The sequence below is a fragment of the Temnothorax americanus genome, unplaced genomic scaffold, assembly GCF_048541705.1.
Source record: "Temnothorax americanus isolate GAGA-0224 unplaced genomic scaffold, ASM4854170v1 Scaffold58, whole genome shotgun sequence".
In the NCBI taxonomy this organism is placed as follows: Eukaryota; Metazoa; Arthropoda; class Insecta; order Hymenoptera; family Formicidae; genus Temnothorax; species Temnothorax americanus.
This window is the reverse complement of record NW_027509730.1, coordinates 393,527-411,404: the sequence shown is the minus strand read 5'-3', so window position 1 is coordinate 411,404 and position 17,878 is coordinate 393,527. Positions and strand designations below refer to the sequence as shown.

Sequence of the window (17,878 nt, the reverse complement as noted above, 5' to 3'; positions counted from 1 at the left end):
CGTGGTGATACACGTGTCACACACCGATGTGACCAGCGGATGTTATTTCGGATTGGAAAGAGCCTTGGAAAGCCTCAGTTTGGAAGAAGTTTACGGCTCTATGGCTGCTCTAGCGCGCGAAACTAAGCTGAAGAGTCTCGCCGAAGTCTCTCCCTTCTCCCTTCGAATCGGTTATCCCAACCGAGTCGCAATTACACAACTTTTACAATACTTCCGACCCAGTTTGTGCTTCCGTATGAAATCGTTTTCCACGCGCTTTGCCGAACAGGATTCCGGATAATGGACAATAAACGACGATATTTTCGACAAATTCTATCCTTCGCGTTTCGCATTATCGCTCAATTTTTTTTTAATAATCGCAAACTTTTGTATTACGTTGCAGTTGTTACGTTATATCACACGACGCTTTTATATTTATAAAGAACTTAAGTTCGGCAAATGCGATTGCTTTCATTATACAAATCCAAGTGTATTATTTTAGCTGAAGCTCTATATACTTACACATTTTTTACCGTTTCAAATCACGTCATTTAACACGATTGAACGTGTTAACTTTTAATTTATACGATTAAACGTGTTAAATGATGTAATTTAACACATAAAAAAACATGTAAAAAAAGCTTTAATCTTATGTATCATTTTTAGACGTTTATGCGTGTAAAAATAACATCAGTTGGATTTGCAATGTTATATGAATGTGAAACATAGGATAGCCATGTTTCTTTCAAATTATAGTGCGCGTAACGATACGATTTCTGCAGAGTTACAGTTACAATTATCATTCTCTCAACAACTTCCAATGCTATCTTCCAACCTATAAAGCGGCTGGATGAGGACTCACGTTTAATCGTTAAACGAGCTTCCATGAATAACGTGTGATCTCATTCTAAAAATTCAGGCACATTGGCCTAATAAGATTCAAAGGGAGAAAAGTTCAAGGCAAAACGACCTCGTATCTTCTGTGAATTCTCGGTGACATGTGTCTGTCATATATCGAGATTCGTCAGGCGGAAATTCTACCGCGGAAGTCTCGTTTTAAGGAACGGCTACCGTCGGAGCCGTCCAGACGATGATGCGCGCACCAGCAAAAAAAGAGTGAAGCTCGATCTTGCGAAAGGTTGCAAGAGAATCCGATCGGCCCGACAATTCAATTATCCGAGCGATTGGATTTTCCGCGCCGTCCATCAGGAGTAAATTATTTCGTACTACACGGCGAGCAATGAAGTGCCGTTGGCAGCAAGCGTCTTATGGTGCGCAACGAATCGTCTGACATCGGTGGCGCACGCAAGAATAAGCGCGCCGCTTGTAGCTGGATGCGTTTTCCTCGTGTAAATCGCAATTCGGAGACGCTTCGGAAAATCGGCACCGATATCGTCGAGGAATTTATCAAAGCAAGACGAGGTCATCGAAGCCGTAGACGGGTTTATATTCACGTGCATCCGACCGTCGTTCCGTTTCTACCTCGTATCGGACCGACCGGCGCGGCGCGGCGCGGCGCGAGCTTTTCATCGACCACGCGAAACATTCTCGCTGATTGTTCATATTGAAATACAGTGATGAGTTATTTTTGTGCAACACCGCGATCTCTCTCCGGCTCGAATGTGATTCAATAAGTTAAACATTGTATTGATTAAGCTCAGGCACGTAATCGTATGTATAAATGTAATTATGTGTAACTTCGTCTCAATTAAACTTCATGAATTTTACAATCAATTTTACTACTCTTGTTCGTTATATCTGTCGAGAATTTAATTCGAAGAATAAAAAGGAAGGAAATATTGCATGCTTTGCCTTGATTGTAATTAATTGTAGGTAATATAGCGTTATAAACTAAAAATTTTAAACTTGATGAAATATAATAAAAGTTGTCTCATGTTATAAAATAAACCATTGAATCGCGGGAATTATTAATATAAAATAAATTTCAGATATTTAGAATGTCTTTGAAGAGCGAGACTATAAAGTAAGTTTAGAAAGCTCAATCTTGATAGAATTTGTTAAAAGTTGGTTTACGAGCGTCGCGTAAAAATCGTTGCGCTTTCGCAAAGTTTAAAGGTTCAGTTTCTAACTTCCCGGTTTCTTGATCCAGCTTACCTTATTCATCCGAGGACACTATTCTTTTTGTAATATAACATTAATTATAAAATATAAGTAATGTGTAATGTTGTTTTATAATAAAGAACAATACCATAACTAAATAACTAAGATTTATTTCAATCATTATATTGTTGTGTCGTCCAATTAATTTATAAGTCTTAAGTTATTTATGTAACTTAAATTAAGTTGCTATATATTCTAGTTTACGTGTAGAATTTTGAAAAACGCTGTATATAGAGAACATTTTATAAATAAGAAGGTGGCGTAAGTTTCTATATACACATCTATATCATGATGCAGGTTTGATTTATAATAAGGAGAATCGTTGATTTATTCAACCTTTTCTCGTAGCTTTTAATCAACATATTTGTTATATGTACAGGGTTATCAGGTAATAATCTCCGAACCTCTTGTATGCAAATAGAGTGAGTTAAACCCCCCGAGTAGAAAAATCTTTCTATTCACAATATTTGAGAGAATTGGACATCTCTTCTTGCCGCGCGCTTCTACTAGAGTAGATCTTTTTCAATTGATTTTTTAGCAAGTATTGCGAATTTCGCAAAATAGTAGAAGACTTTTCTACTCGGTTTAATTCACTCTACTTGCATACAAGAGATTCGGTGATTATTACCGGACACCCTGTATATAATAAAAATTAATACCTACAAAACACAATTACGTGCTTCAATTTTAACGCACCACAAGAAAGGTTATTAGTTATTAGTGACAGCAACTTAAAACGGAGTGACAGAAAAATGTACATAAAATATGCATGTAAGAAATCGGAGACAGAGGAAGGAAAAGAAAGAGACCATGCGACTCACCAATGCCTGGGCGGCGCTCTGGTGCTGCAAGCAAGAAACATTCAGTTACAATCACAATAACAACAATCAGTTCATGTTTCTTAGCTGACTCATGATAACATTAACAAACAGTTCAACAGTGATGCTTATACGAAAGCTTAAACATTGACTGGTACACAGACAACACTGAAAAAAATATGTGAAAATCGTAGAAGCCAGCAGTCACAAATTTGCAGTTACGGCACATCTCGAAAGTTTCGAACTAGAAGATGCAATTGTAGTAATAATTCTGAGATAATGAGAGATTTCGTGACTTCGGCTGTCTCGATTTTATATTTTTCCAAGTGTTTTTCCTTCACTGCACGTTGCAAGCTTACATAATGCGCAAATTTTTCGTGTCAACAAAGTACGTATATGTCGTGTACATTGCTGTTGATGTTCTGAACAATGTGAAATGGTAATAATTTCGATAAACGAATTTCATTCCTAACGATTAAATTCATTAAACGCGACTTAGCCGATCTTGATCTCATTGCTTTGGGTCTAACCATATCTTTTAAAGCGCGTACATTCGATCAGTCGGCATTTATGTGAAAGGAAAAAGAAGAAACCTTAGCTTTTTATGTTTAAAATTACAGAGAATTATTTTTTCAAAAGCATATATTTTTTGCATATCTATTTTTTTTTATAAGCGCAGCGCTAAAAGTATCAATTCTATAACGATTAAAATGAATAGCGTCGATGAAATTCAAAGCCGCTATCATGGACTTATGATTGCAGCTGCAATACGTATAGCCTTTGATAAAGCCGAGTCTTTATCATCTAACTCGCACGACTTCGTTTTATTTGCGCTGACTCGTGAAAGCGTCGCGTCGCGTGCGAGTGTGTACGTGTATATGCATATGCTCGCATAGTTTGCACGTTACGTAAAAATATTTGTTCGCGTAAGCACCGCGTGATGCTGTCACAGGCACGCCGTAATTCGTTTCGAGATTTTATGTTTTTTGCGCGGAAGAAAAAAATCGAAAGTAGCATTTATCACGAGTATGGAAAAGCTGCGTGACATGCATATGATATATGTGTATATATACGATATAAAAAATAAAAATATACGCTTTTTAAAAAAATGCAAAAGTACGCGCTTGATCTGAGACATGTCTTTAATTGCAGCCCGAGACGCAAAGCGACGCTGATCGACGTCAAATGATGCAAAAAAACATTGGATTGACATTTAATTAAAGCGCACTTGCCTTGCAAGATGAATTTCACGCGGGCATGAACGCATAATGGCTTCGAGACAAGTTACCCCGTCACTTTGGGATATTGAAAAAGAAATTTAAATGGAAGTGGTAAACCCCGCGAACGTCACACATTATTCATTATCAAGAATAAAGTGAAATCACTCTTAAACCACTTAAACGATGCGAAGGGCGGATTACATGCGAATTAACACTTAACATTAACATTTATTTCGACTGGTATAATCATGTTGTATAAACTCACTAATTCCATTGTCGAGAAATATGTAAATAAAATATTAATTTTTTATCCGCAGATCTGGATTAAATTGCATTACAATAAAATGATTATTGGTTGAGATAACCAAAAAAATGGTCGCCTCGACCAAGTGCCTTGATTATATATAAGACAGCTGATATCTTGGTTACATATACCAACGGCACTTGGTTAGACTGCCGTAGTTAAAGCAACCATAGTACTTGGTTGGACCATTCAAAAGAAATTGGTAAAACCTCAGACGTCACTTGGTTGCTCTAACCTATTGTTTAGGTTGACTTTACCAAGTTAGTTGGTTGATGGAACCAACTGTCATGGCTGATGCAACCAACGGCCGTAGTTAATTTAACTATCTTTATTGGTGAAATATTAATTGATTAAAGCACTAAAAAATTATACATTTTTATGTGAAATATTTTTTGTAATAAGAAAATTATTTTCTTATAATAAGAAAAAATATTTTAACGGATAAACTGAGCTATAAAAAATATTTCACATAAAAATGTATAATTTTCTAGTTAATTGCGGTTCTGTTGTTATCTATATAATTATAATATGAAAGTATTTATAAAGTATTTAGTATTTATTTATTTAAATTACATATTTTAATGTGACAAATAAAATTGACCGCTTGTCATTCGGTGCAGGATACATGGAAAATTAGTCAACAATGTGTCAAGTTGAAAAAAATTGTAATTATTTTTACTAATTATTTCATAGGAATGAAGGTTTTTATTAAATTCAACGTTTGTGCACATGTTGCATTAAACGATTACTTTTTTTTCTCATTGCAGGTAATTGTTTTAATAATGCCGAAAACACACATCTTATCCGAATCAAGTTTCAGAACCAGGCAGGTATTTAATTTACATAGAATCGGATAGCGATTCCCAAAATTTATGTGCTGCAGTAGCAGAACCATCAATGATAGGTTCATCTTAGTCTGCATTCCCTATTTCGGGCTCTTTAGAACGGTCTCTACAATGTCGTTTTTGGGATGGAGTGTTTAAAAAACAGCTGTGCGCGAAAAGTAAATGTTTCTTGAATGCATTCCACGTTGAAAAATCGCGGAAACAATCATTTTCTTTACATCTAAATACTGCAGAGTTAGATAAGTTATGCACAATCGTATTGTGTATCTGAAGAGCTTGTACCGACAGCACGAAGAGGCCACATTCTGTGCAATGCGGCATTTTAGCGGCTTGTGTTTTAACCAATGATCTGCAATGAAGACCTAACCTAATCTACAGCCCGACGGGAGACTATCAACGACTAAACGTACCAATTAACGCAGTTTATAACTCTCTTTATAATTTATATTATAATCTATATCTATATCTTTATAATCTATATTATACAACAGTCTTTAAAATTGTACTTTGTGTTATGCGAGTGCAAACTTCTTACACATTTGTATCACAACAGGAATCTGAGCGTCCCACGGCGTGTAGATGTCATAAATGATCTGCTGTAGTACCAACCACGGGCGTTCACTTTGCACTGGATACTGTGCATGTAAGGCATAAATGCACTTAAAGCAGACATCGACGGCTCGTAATAAACTGTCCAGCTTGTATAAAATGTCGTCTATTGCAACGTACGATTCAGTTATATTTGGCAAAGTGAGGTCAACAACTGCCGCCAGGAGTTGCAATGTTGTTTTTAGCTGCCCAGCTTTCGAGGGCATACGGTCAATTGCTGGCATCAAATCGTCAATAACCTATAACACATGATGAAATTTAAAATACATGTAGTGAAGAGAAAAATAGTTTCAACATATTAAAAAATGTAGGAACCTTACATACCTTTACGTGCAACACCAATCCTTCTGCAATTTCTGTTCTAGTCGGCCGCGTCATGAATTTGCCAATTCGTGCATTCAGCGTTACTGGGTCAAAAAGTTTGGCAAACTTATGCAAAATTGTGACTGGTGACTCGTCTATCAAAATAAAAATAATTTCAGAGAAGTTAATTACTAGCGCAACAATATTTTTTTCAAATTTTAATGTTAGAAAAACTGCAGTGGACGAACACTTTTATTTATTTTTCTAATAGCAGTTGAAAATCTTTAGAATTTTAACTTACAGAACAAGAATATAACACTTTTGTGTTTCCCTTTCTTCCGTTCGTCTGCGACGACGGCGGCGACGGTGACGATGACGATGACGACGACGACGACGAAGATTCGCGCAGTCGGTGCACTCGTGTCAAAAGTCTTCGATTGGCGGCGAAGCAACCGGCGATCGCGGGACGGTGACCACGACGATGATGATGACGGTGACGGCGTGACGCGCGCGGTGCCGCGCCGGGTCGCCGATCGGTCGCCGACGTGACCGAGCGCGCGGAAAAAGTCGACGAGCCCCTCGGGGCTCGCGAGTGTCGCCAGGAATCCGGGACGTAGATTCTCCGCTGACCGCCGCGCGCTGAAGGTTAAGTTAGGTCAGTGAAGGACTTCGCGGTCCGTCGGCGATTCCCGCCGCGCTCCCGTTCTCCAAAATACCTCACAACACCGATACCGCGGACACGCAGTTATCGGGACACGACCGAGAAACTCACTGCCGAGGGGTTTACTGCAATAGTACAGCAATATCAATTCGAAGCCATTGTGCGGGGCCAGGGAATCTCGGCGGGGAGGGGGGATCTCAGCGGCGCGGGGATTCCCTGGCCCTGTACCCCCGCGCAAGCACCATGGCTTCAAATTAGCATTACTATATACTACTTACCGCTCGCGTTTCACTGCGACCGATACCCGCACACGACGTCAATGAGAAAAATCGTCAACGACGACGCAACGACAAGTCGAACGACATCCGTACGTTAGCACGTTCAGTCTTCGACAGTGCAGCCATGCTTTTTAATTCACCAAGAACTTGGTTAAACTAGCTACGGTCATTGGTTGTGAAAACTAATTTCTGGGTGACCAATCACAATACAGTTTATTGGTTACCTCAACCAATGGCGTTGGTTATAAGTTATAATAGTTCCTACCAAATTTAAATTGTCAAACTAATTAAGTGTACATGGTTACGGCAACCAAGTCAATGGTTGTAGTTACCAATATATACGTAACCAAGAAAAACTTGGTAAATTCAACCAAGCCTTTTTTTTCCGACAAACAGCTTCTATCTCATATTATTTTAATTATTAAATACTTCTTTACACTTCTCTCTCTCTCTCTCTCTCTCTCTCTCTCTCTCTCTCTCTCTCTCTCTCTCTAATACGCGTATCTAATATTACTAACGCTGATATCTGACTTTAAGCAATAAGAAAAACCAATTTCTTTCCATCAAAATTTCAATTATTTACATTTCAAATATTTTTACTATTGAGAATACGCAAGAGATTTATCTCAAAGATTATCAAGTGGTGTTACTAGCGCGTAAATAATTCACGAATCGTCGCTGCAATAAGCAATACAATAATGACGATATTAATCCCGGCAAAACTTAGCCAATATTCATAAAGATGACTGCAAACGCGCTTCGTAATTAACGGGATGCCTATGAGAATATAGAGCGATGAGCGGTACGCTGTCTTTTGTGAGAAGTCAAACTGCATTAAATTCTGCCCTCCTTGGTACCTACGTATTATAATGGACGTTCATTCACCAACGAGCTTCCTGCCGTTTGCCAGCGCGACAAGATTGAACGATCTAATATATTTAATTAGGAAACACCAAAGTTGTATAGCGATACCGATTGTTGCGGTAATGCGCGCGGAGCGACATTTTACGAGGACGTAATCTAAAATAACTCGAGCGGGAACAAACTAGTTTAATAACACAATTTGATGCAGAAACACCAAAGCGTATTGCAGTATTCCGTAACGACAGGCCACGATGAGTTGCAGCATAATGCACCGCTGAAGAACTATGCCCGTGAATAAAAAGATAGACGCGTAGAAAAAGCATAAAGGAATAATAAAGAAATAAAAATGTCGGAAATGACAGAGATCGGTACTCGCATATTCTTTCGGGCCTATTTAGGCGAGTAATCGTTTGGCTTTCACTGTCGCCGTCGACAAACGAAAAAGAGATATATAACGCGAATGTTGCAAAACGATAATTCCATCTGATTAATTTATGGCGTTCTTTAAGCGTCCCGATCTTGAGGATAATCTCGAGTAAAACGAACGGCTGGATTAGAATCCCTTCGTAAGATCGATATGGTCATCGGCGTGAAAAATACGAAGAACAGAGACAACGATAGACTAGAAAGAATCGATGAAATTTCTTTGACCGATTTATCCTTCTCTCGAAATCACGCAAAGAAAATCGACGATTAAATGAAAATCATGATTACACATTATTATTCGTTCCACATAGACTCAATAAAATTTTGAGCGAGCATTTTGTAATTTAATTAATACATTCGAGGGTGAGTGAATAAATAAAATCCCCTCGGCAAACTGAAACGGTGTCTGAATCCTTATAGTTAAACATATGTGACATTCATAGAAAGTGCATGCTAAGATTAATGTGCCATTTTTAAGCTTGTTTGGTGTAAGCTGAGAAGTATATCTTCATTTCTCCACATTCAAAGCACGTGTAAATGCATATAAAAGAAGCGATGGGCGAACATATATTAATTGCTAAGAATGATTTGATTAAATATTCTAAATATATATGCAAGTTATTTAATTTTTACTTAATTTTTCTTGGTTGATATAATTTAAAGAATTAATTAGTAAAAGATATGTCATATAATGGCCATTTGAAACGTTAGAAACGCAAAACTTTGCGTGATGAGCATTTATGTTTGCGATCGCGACACGAGCGTGTTCTGTGCACACGAGGATAACTATACGTATAAGTTCTTAATGAGATCAACCTTGTTAAAATCCTGACTCTCCGTTAAAAGATCATTACGATTAAGCGCATTGCGCAAAGTTACTCCCCGATAAAAAGTAAAAAAAAAAAAAGGTACGTGAGAGCGATATTGACCCACATCATACCTCGCGGAGGCCGTACGTACACACATATGTGTCACTTTGGAAGAGAATCATCACTTTGCGGTGGGTGAAATTGCGTTTCAGCTATACTCGAGTTGTAACAATTACCGGCAGACTACCGTACAATTTAACACAACATGTTCGCGGTCCGCACCGATAATTTTCATTGTCTATCGTTCTATCTTTTTTAAGAGACTTTTACTTTTACTCTTTTTTTTTCAGTCCAGGAGAAATCCCCCTCGAGGACGGTCTAATTCTCAATTGTGGCACGAATATTTTCTCTTCCCTTTTTTTCCCTTTTTACGAGACAAAGGAGCAGATTATGACGGAAGATTTACGACGGCAATTATGAGGTTGTGATCGCGGACGCATCGATCAGGCGCCGACCTATATCTATGCTGCGCTTACTTGAAGAATAACATTCCAAAGCGATTCAGAGTCCGAGCGTATTATACTTCCGAGAAAGAGGGTGTTTGCGTTCGCAAAGTGCTTAAAGTCAAGATGGTTACACGAGCTGTGTGTTCGTGGTATTTTAATCAACTATCGAACTTGCCGAAGTTTTCATTCCACCGGAATAAAGCTCTTATTATTTTCGTGCGCATTTTAATATTTATCTTGCGATATTCTTAGAGAGATCTAATAAAATTTAATATCGTGTCTAACATCGCGATACACAAGTTTGACAAGTTTAGTGGTACTATACGATTGCTGCCGGCCGGCGTTACACACGCCACTAAAATCCGCGGTGAGATTATCTCGCCCCAACTTTGGCCTTATAAAGTTCAACGTTGAGAAGTGTCTGACCCGCGCGGAGTAAATATTTAGCACGTTAAAAATTATTAAGAAAGGGAAAGGAGGGAAACCGCCCGCGTGCGAGGGAGCTCGCGAGGCATATCGGTTCGCCCGATTGGACCGAGAACTTGTGACTTTTCTAACGCGCGCCATTATTTCGCTACGGCCACGTTCCACTTAGCGCGACACTTACCCCAGCGCGATTACCAGCTGACCCCCCAGCGGCCGCCGAGTCTGCGGATTATTATTGTTCAATTTACTCGGCGCCATCGTGCGACGAGGCCGCGCCCTCGATTTCCATATTTCCACCGTGAAAATTCGCGCCGCGCGTCGCGTTGTTTCTTTAATATATACGGCCAAAAATCACTGAGACGGTATACGGGGACTGCGCGACATTTCGACAGTGATTCCATCCGGAAGGCTATCTCCATTACTAATGAGAACTGTGTCGCGAATGTTTTCACAAAACATTAATTAAGGCAAGCTATAAGACTCCTGGCTTACAGTTATACCGCCTATTGTTTCATAATCCGAGTCCTCAAATATTCATTAAGCTTAATGCCCATTAAGCAACTACACTGTATCTGGCGTACACGATAAAATATAGCAACTGCCATAGGAATTAGCTTCTGTAGTAATAACAATTTAATTTCGTCATAAATACTTTTTTTCCACTTTACGAAATGGCTTATATTCTTAATAATAGAGTCATTTTCTATACAGTAATCGCACGCAAACGTGTGTATACGATGTTTGAGTAATCTTTGAAACGGGGAGAGAGAACGCGCGACATTGTACTAAAAAAAGACTAAAGAAATATATATGCTCGATGGCAGTATACAAAGAAGATAACGTACTCGGTGTTCGGCAGAAAAGTAGGTCGAGGTTTTACAAGAAACCAATATGGTCGTTAATTATTATTCGTTATATATACAAAGGCACAGAGCGATAGCGTCAGTAATATTAATACTTGGAGCGCGGACGCTGCATTTGTATTTGTATTTGCACCAAGAATTGTAGCTGCAAAAATATATACGCCGTTAAACGCCGTTCGGCAAGAATCTGCGCTCGGCGTTAAATGTGTTTGTGTGCAAATAATTGACACATTGGCAGCGATTACCGTTGCTGATTGTTTAAATGCAAAATTGTTTGCAACGAGATTGAGATGCGATGCAGAGATGTGGCAGTAAAAAAAGCTACGCTCAGTTGCGCGCGCATAACGCGTTAATAATTAAATCGATGTGCTCATTTACTATATTTACAAACTCGTAATCTGTTACGCTGCGATAACCGATTAAAGCAAAAAGAGCGCGTGATTTAGCGTTCCACGGTACACGCTACACTACGCAATCCAGAAGTGAATTTCCAAAATTAAAATTTTCAATGTACTTTATTAAATGTGTTCGATTAAATTCAATGATAATTGATTTTATTCGCGCAGGATCATACCGATGTTTTGTGAATAGACAAATAAATATTTTTCGAATTAAAATATCGTATCTAGAACACGGTGGAATATTTTAATAACTCCGTTATATGTTTAAAAGGTAAAAAATATCGATATAAACTTTTCATTCATAAAATATTATAATTTCAAATCCGTTATGAAAAAAGAATAGAAGAGAATAAAATATTTAAAAAATTGTAAATGAACAAATTTCTACATAGGTATTCTTAAAACTTTTAATTGAGAGCTATTGACTCGAGCATCTTTTATGCTTGATAATCAAAAGTCCTCTTCTAAAAAGGGCATGTCATAGGTATTGTTGTCGCACTTTTCCGCGATGCCGATTGGTTCTCTTGCTGCGCTTACTTCATTTGCAGCTGTCATTGTATATTTTGACAGTTGTGTGTATCAAGGGTTAATAGTGTAATAGTAATAGCATAATGTTAAAGCTAAATAGCGCGCGCGAAGCGCGCGTCTGTAGTGTCTAGTGATATAAAAAGTATCATTTTTAACATTTTCATCGTTAAGTCAAATCATGCTTATCTTTTAATATCTGAAAAACATGCTCAATGCTAATTATCGTTTATTGTTCGACGCGCACTTACTTATTTACTGTAGTATATTTATTATGATGATATATGAATATTTAAACACGTTTTTTTGTATAGCGCCTTCAGAAAGCACATTCTAATGGATGCTAAAGCGATTCTTGAGACGTTCACTGTACGTCTACACCCGAACTTAATAACAATCCCGTAACGTGTTCGACGTACCTATCAGACACGAGCCGTAAAATATCTGAGGGTTTCTGCGGTCGCTCAAGTTGATGGCTAAATTCGTGCTATCTCGCCCGTAAATTTTTTCCCCATTCACCCACCGGGAGCGCATATTATGTAATGCTCCCCCGTGTGTATGTATACGTCCCGTCGGCCGTTATAACTCAGGGAGAAGAAAGGGCGAAGCGGACTGAAATGCAGACGCGCGACGGTTGCAACACGGGCGTTCGCCGAGACGATGGAAGCGTGCGGAAGAGCTACTGTCGAATCGATTCGACGATGGGTGGAGAGAGAGCCTCGGCGCACTGCAATGCCGTAACTCCTCCGAGTGAGATTTCAGAAGTCAAAAGAAGAAGCGTTCTCTTCTTCTTTTTTTTCCAAGGGCTGGACAAACCGGGAGAGAATCACCAGGAAGACCGTTGTCGCGACGAACGGACAGGGGACGCTTATCCGGCGAAGTTATTGGATTTCGTGTTTAAGGTCTTTCGCGTAGAATTTTAAGTACTCCGAATGTATCCCAGCCCCGTGATGGCCATATTAATTAACCTTTTAATCATTCTATTGCTAACCGCCGCCTCTCTTTCTCTTGCACGTATATATATTTCGCACGAGTTTCGCATACGGCGTTACTCTGTAGAAAGAACAATAAGAGACTAATAACGGCCAGTTTAAAAGTTCAATTGGTGCGCAGCTGGTACGATCGCGCATGTACAACTTCATCTTGACTAGACAGTATCTATTTTAATAAAGCCAATGACATGTTGTTGAGACTTTTTTGTGCGAGATGAGTCAAGGTTACATTTATACCAGTGCTTTTGTCATCAGTTTCGTAGAAATGATTACGCGCGTGTGCATTGAAGACAATTGAGATCAGCATAAAAACAATCTAAATCTACGTTGCTGTAAATTTATTTAATTGCAAACATGATACCGATATTACACGCAGAATTAGTTTGATACACTTGATATTAATAAACACAACGATATCAGAGTCTAATTATAATCTCGGACGCACGTTCACCGTACGGCAGGAAAAAAAGAACTTTTCAGCGCGCGAGTCGAGATAGTAACATTTTGCACGCAAAGTGTTAAACGCCGCGTTAACCGTAATGTGCGTATATAGAATGCGAGACAGTGATTAAACTGTGTGTAATGTTATCTCATGTAATATTTATCAGTATTGATATTTTGATCACGACGATTCAAACTGTCGGTATAAAGTTTTACGATTTAACGTATAAATAAATGCACATTGCACAGTGCAATTATGAACTAATAATGCGATTTTCTGTGATATCGCCGTTTAATATTATAATGAATTAATGATATATTTAGGATAATTTACGGAAAATGTTATCAATTAATAACGATATATCAAGATTACTTTCTGAAACGCACACCGTATTATAATTGTCTAGGAACCGTCTAAATAACAGGTCGCACTACCGCAATAAATTTAACGCGAACAATTTCGGGAATGCTTCAATCACTTGTCAGTCGGATGCAATTATGCAGTTATCGCGCGATTTGCGGTCTTCTAATAATCACCAGTCAGTGTCAGTAAGAGAGATATATTTCGCACTCTCGGCATTCTGCGTGATTGACAGAAGCGCATTTCCGTACTTCGAATTATTAGCGACATTGGGAACGGAAATAATACGAGTCTATGAAATTAAGGAGAAACGGCCCTTTCCGTCAATCGATATCACGCGCGCGCCAATACCGCTTCCATCGAAGTTTTGTAATCTTATTTTCCGTGACAAACAATCATTGCAGGAATAAAAGAAAAATTTCAGTTAAGCCTTCCCGAATGTCAGCGTAAACGACACCGGAGGGAGACGAATAAAGGTAAAACAGATTCCGTCTCAATTTCGAAGAAGCGGATTACGTATTTCCGAATTGCGACATTTTCTCGGTATCTTAAATTTAACTTGAGTGTTTCAAAGCTACTCCATTATTCATTATACGTATTTTTATCATATATATCGTGTATTATCTTTAAAAATTATTTTGTTATTCATTAAATATTATGAACTCCAAAAGAAAACATTATTTCAGCATCAATGAAAGTTACATGTGCATTCGATATATCATATAGGCGGCACGTGCGTTTTAACATTTAAAGCATAACAACGTGAACCTTTTAGAATATGGAATAACAATTACGATTGATCTCGTTCGCATCTTCTAAATGGGTATCGTGTCTTTTATATGTATATTATATATGCGTGCAAATATGAATATGTTGTTGTTAGAATCCTATAAGTGACACAATGATTACATATCACGCTTTTTGTATACAGAAATAATTAGGTTAATTAATGTGGCTGCAGGAAACATTATTTTCGAGTGACGTAAATCAATCAAAATCAAACAAATATCAGAAGTTCGTTGGAAACTTGCAACAAAAATGTAATATAACTTTAGCTGTAATTACGCACCTGCTTTTCTAGCATATAATTATATATCTAGCATATGTATTTAATTTGTATTGATATAATCGAAACTTCTCTCATTAGTTTTTGTAACATATTTAACTTCTTCATCTAAATGTACTACATTATGTAAGTGTACTATAAAAATATATCATATTATTATTATACGAGAAAAATTTTTCAAAGTATTGTGAAAAGAAAAGTTTCTCTTGAATTATTATTGTAACGTTGAAGAAAAAGATCCATAATGTTTCATTTTACACCGCATAAATATGTCAAAGACAGAGATCTCTTTACAATCTCGCGTAATAATTTTTAAAATTTATCTAAAATTAGCCTCATATATGTAATCTTTCCAATTCGTAAAACAAAAAAAAAACTTTAATTTTATATATAGGGGAGAAGGGGAGATCGCGGAGCGGAGTCGTCGCTACAATTATCTCAAAATTTGTATGTTGTGTGAACTCGTCATTAATATTGTAAACGCTACTTATGGTGCCCATGTGACCAACGGAGTTTAGTGAGATTATATGCCATGTTGTGATTTTCATTAAAGCAAACGTGTTTTCGGAGGTAAAAAATAAAATTTTTTGCGCGTCAAAAATTTTTAATATTTTAAATATTATTTTCTCTCCGAATCTCGAGATAATTGATTCTGAAGAGTAATGCATGCTGAACACGAATCCAGTGAAAATTTTTTATTTTTGTTGATTTCTAATATTTCATGAGCGATTAAACTTAAAATCTGTGTCCGGAGCGAAGTCGTCACCAAGCCATATCATGGAAGCTTCGAGTGAAAATCAAAGTCAAAGAAGCAGTAGTGGTCGGATCACAACGAGAACTTGGATAATATGTGCTGCGTGTGCTCAGAGATGACAGAATAGAGCTGACAAAAAACAATGCATTTCGTGTGAGCGTAGGGCACATAAGTGTGTGCGTTTTTCTTGTAATTATTTTCCGCCATCGTGTTTTTCATTAATGTTTCTACTTTTCTATTAAAAAATAATTAATAAAATGTATCCTATCATTTTTCATGATTGGAATGATGAATTTTCATTTAAAATTCAGTCCGAAAATGGAGTGACGACTCGGCCCCGGCAATTTTGACATTTCAATTTTTGCACCTTTGTCGTTTTCACTCTATACCAGTTGAACAAAGCGAAGTAGACCAAAAATCCTTATAAATTTTGTTGTGCCAAGGGTTCACTCTTTACAACGGTATACCACATTTTACTAAAATTATTTGTTTTGTTGTTAAAAATCAGCACCGAAAAAATAGTGACGACTTCGCCCCGGTCTCCCCTACGCGAGACGCATTTTAGATTATCAATCCACTGTATTCAGAAAATTGTTATATGATCTTTTTTATATAATTAAAGTCTAACACGTCTTTTTTCCACGCGTTAATGCCAAAGATGGCCTTCTTTCAAAATCGTCATTATCACGTCATTATCACGTGCCCTTCCCATAACGAATTTTTTCTTCGCTCAACAGCCTGCTTTTTCTTTTTCGCGTGCAAGATTCAAAATCGATTGGAACAAAAACGCACTCTGCCCACGAAGCGTTGGGTTGAAAGGTTCTCAATCATTCGGGGTTTTGCGAGCGAATCGATCGCCGACTAGTCGTTACGAAAACGTAGAACTATTCATTTACAACATCTTGCGCTGATCCGATAGGCTAAAGTCTCGTCTGCGGCATAAATTGGAGATTATGCAACGTTTGAGTCTCAATCACTATAGCTGATAACCTCGCGGGATTAAGCACGAGTGGAAAAAAACGCGTTTGATACTAAGATACTGATAACGCAACCGGCGACTCGGAATATAACAAAACTCGCTGTCACTCGCTGTTGACGTCCGCACTATGTGTTTATAGTTAGCGTTATTACGCTAGCACTGAATGTTGTCACAACAGCTAGTTTTCCCATAATGCAAAGTTTCTACATTTGTATAAAGTCCGGGGGCGCGTATTGTTTCGCCTTTACTCTTTCGCGACAGGTCAAAGAAACTTCAACGTGGAGAAGCTCGCAGTGCTCGTGACGTCTCTGACGACCTTGAGTACGACTCTCTTTCTCTGCTTATGAATCGCGCTTCTTTGTACGAGACACCATTACCAGAATAAACATTAGTCAGCTAGCGCGCGCTGACTCGCGCGTAAAGATGATCGAAATCCAGCCAGTTGGAAGTTGGTCTTGAGTAAACTTTTATTTCTCCAAAGCGCATATAATCTTTTGCTTACATAACGCTTATATAATTTGAATACGAACCATCTGTATCGCTGCTAGCTGCTATTTAATGTGAAACATATATAGTTTAGATCGTGGAGATAGAGGAAATGAGATACACTTTGTAAAATGGATTAAGTAAAATAGAAAGACCTACGCTTGTAATCGTATATAAAATCCTAAAGAAAGTGTTTTGAGGGGGCCGTTAGCGTAACAATCGATATATCTCGATAGCTCTCCCTTGGCCTACATGCGAGAGATAAGCGGGTCATGTGTCTTAAACTATGATTGATGCGATTCAAAATGCACTTGGGATTATCATGTCATTTCATTTAAATATCAATTTCTCCTCGAAAACTCGCGCTTGCAAAGTGCCAAGTTTGTGCAAAGCTCACTAATAGTTACATGTATTCCTCATGCACTCTTACGTAATGCCGTTAAGTATTTGCTTCCTGTAATTTAAGACTTATTCTAATATTATTTGTGGATTTCGGATTCGGCGTATCGATAATTATCAATTTATCTATTAACCGTAAAATAAAACGTACGAAAGAGAAACCGAGAACTACTGCGGGACTAAATTAGGCGCAGTTTGGCCATCCATTTGTCATACAAGTTCCGTGATTTGGTCAAGGTCGCGTCTCTTGACCACGTTGTGCTCAAGGTCTATCGGTTAGTCGCTACTCATCTCGAAATGCAAAATAAAAAAACCACAAGGGGAAAAAAGTAAACGTGGCAATGTCCGTCCACGAGACAAAACACCGCCCACGAGCGAGTCGTGCGAGTATAGGTAAAGTCACGCGACGCTATGCTCCTCCATAAAATATAAAATCACGGTA

The 17,878-nt window shown here is 38.0% G+C and overlaps 2 protein-coding genes across 7 annotated transcripts in view; both read right to left on the bottom strand.

The window, feature by feature from the left end:
- Positions 1-17,878, bottom strand: part of Nckx30c (solute carrier family 24 member Nckx30C) — a 72,532-nt gene that overhangs the window by 52,458 nt on the left and 2,196 nt on the right. For 3 of the 6 annotated variants that reach the window (XM_077419756.1, XM_077419758.1, XM_077419757.1), the window contains exon 2: positions 2,922-2,945. The exons of the other annotated variants lie outside the window; for them this stretch is intronic. In XM_077419756.1, the coding sequence (XP_077275882.1) occupies positions 2,922-2,945 (24 nt within the window). The remainder of the gene's footprint in view (positions 1-2,921; positions 2,946-17,878) is intronic. 6 annotated transcript variants of the gene reach the window in all.
- On the bottom strand, positions 5,125-6,638 carry LOC143904818 (uncharacterized). Its single transcript, XM_077419765.1, has 3 exons — positions 6,501-6,638; positions 6,221-6,354; positions 5,125-6,135 (listed from the first exon to the last, which is right to left on the bottom strand). The coding sequence occupies exons 2-3, from the start codon at positions 6,272-6,274 to the stop codon at positions 5,800-5,802; spliced, it is 390 nt and encodes a 129-aa protein (XP_077275891.1). The 5' UTR covers positions 6,275-6,354; positions 6,501-6,638; the 3' UTR covers positions 5,125-5,799.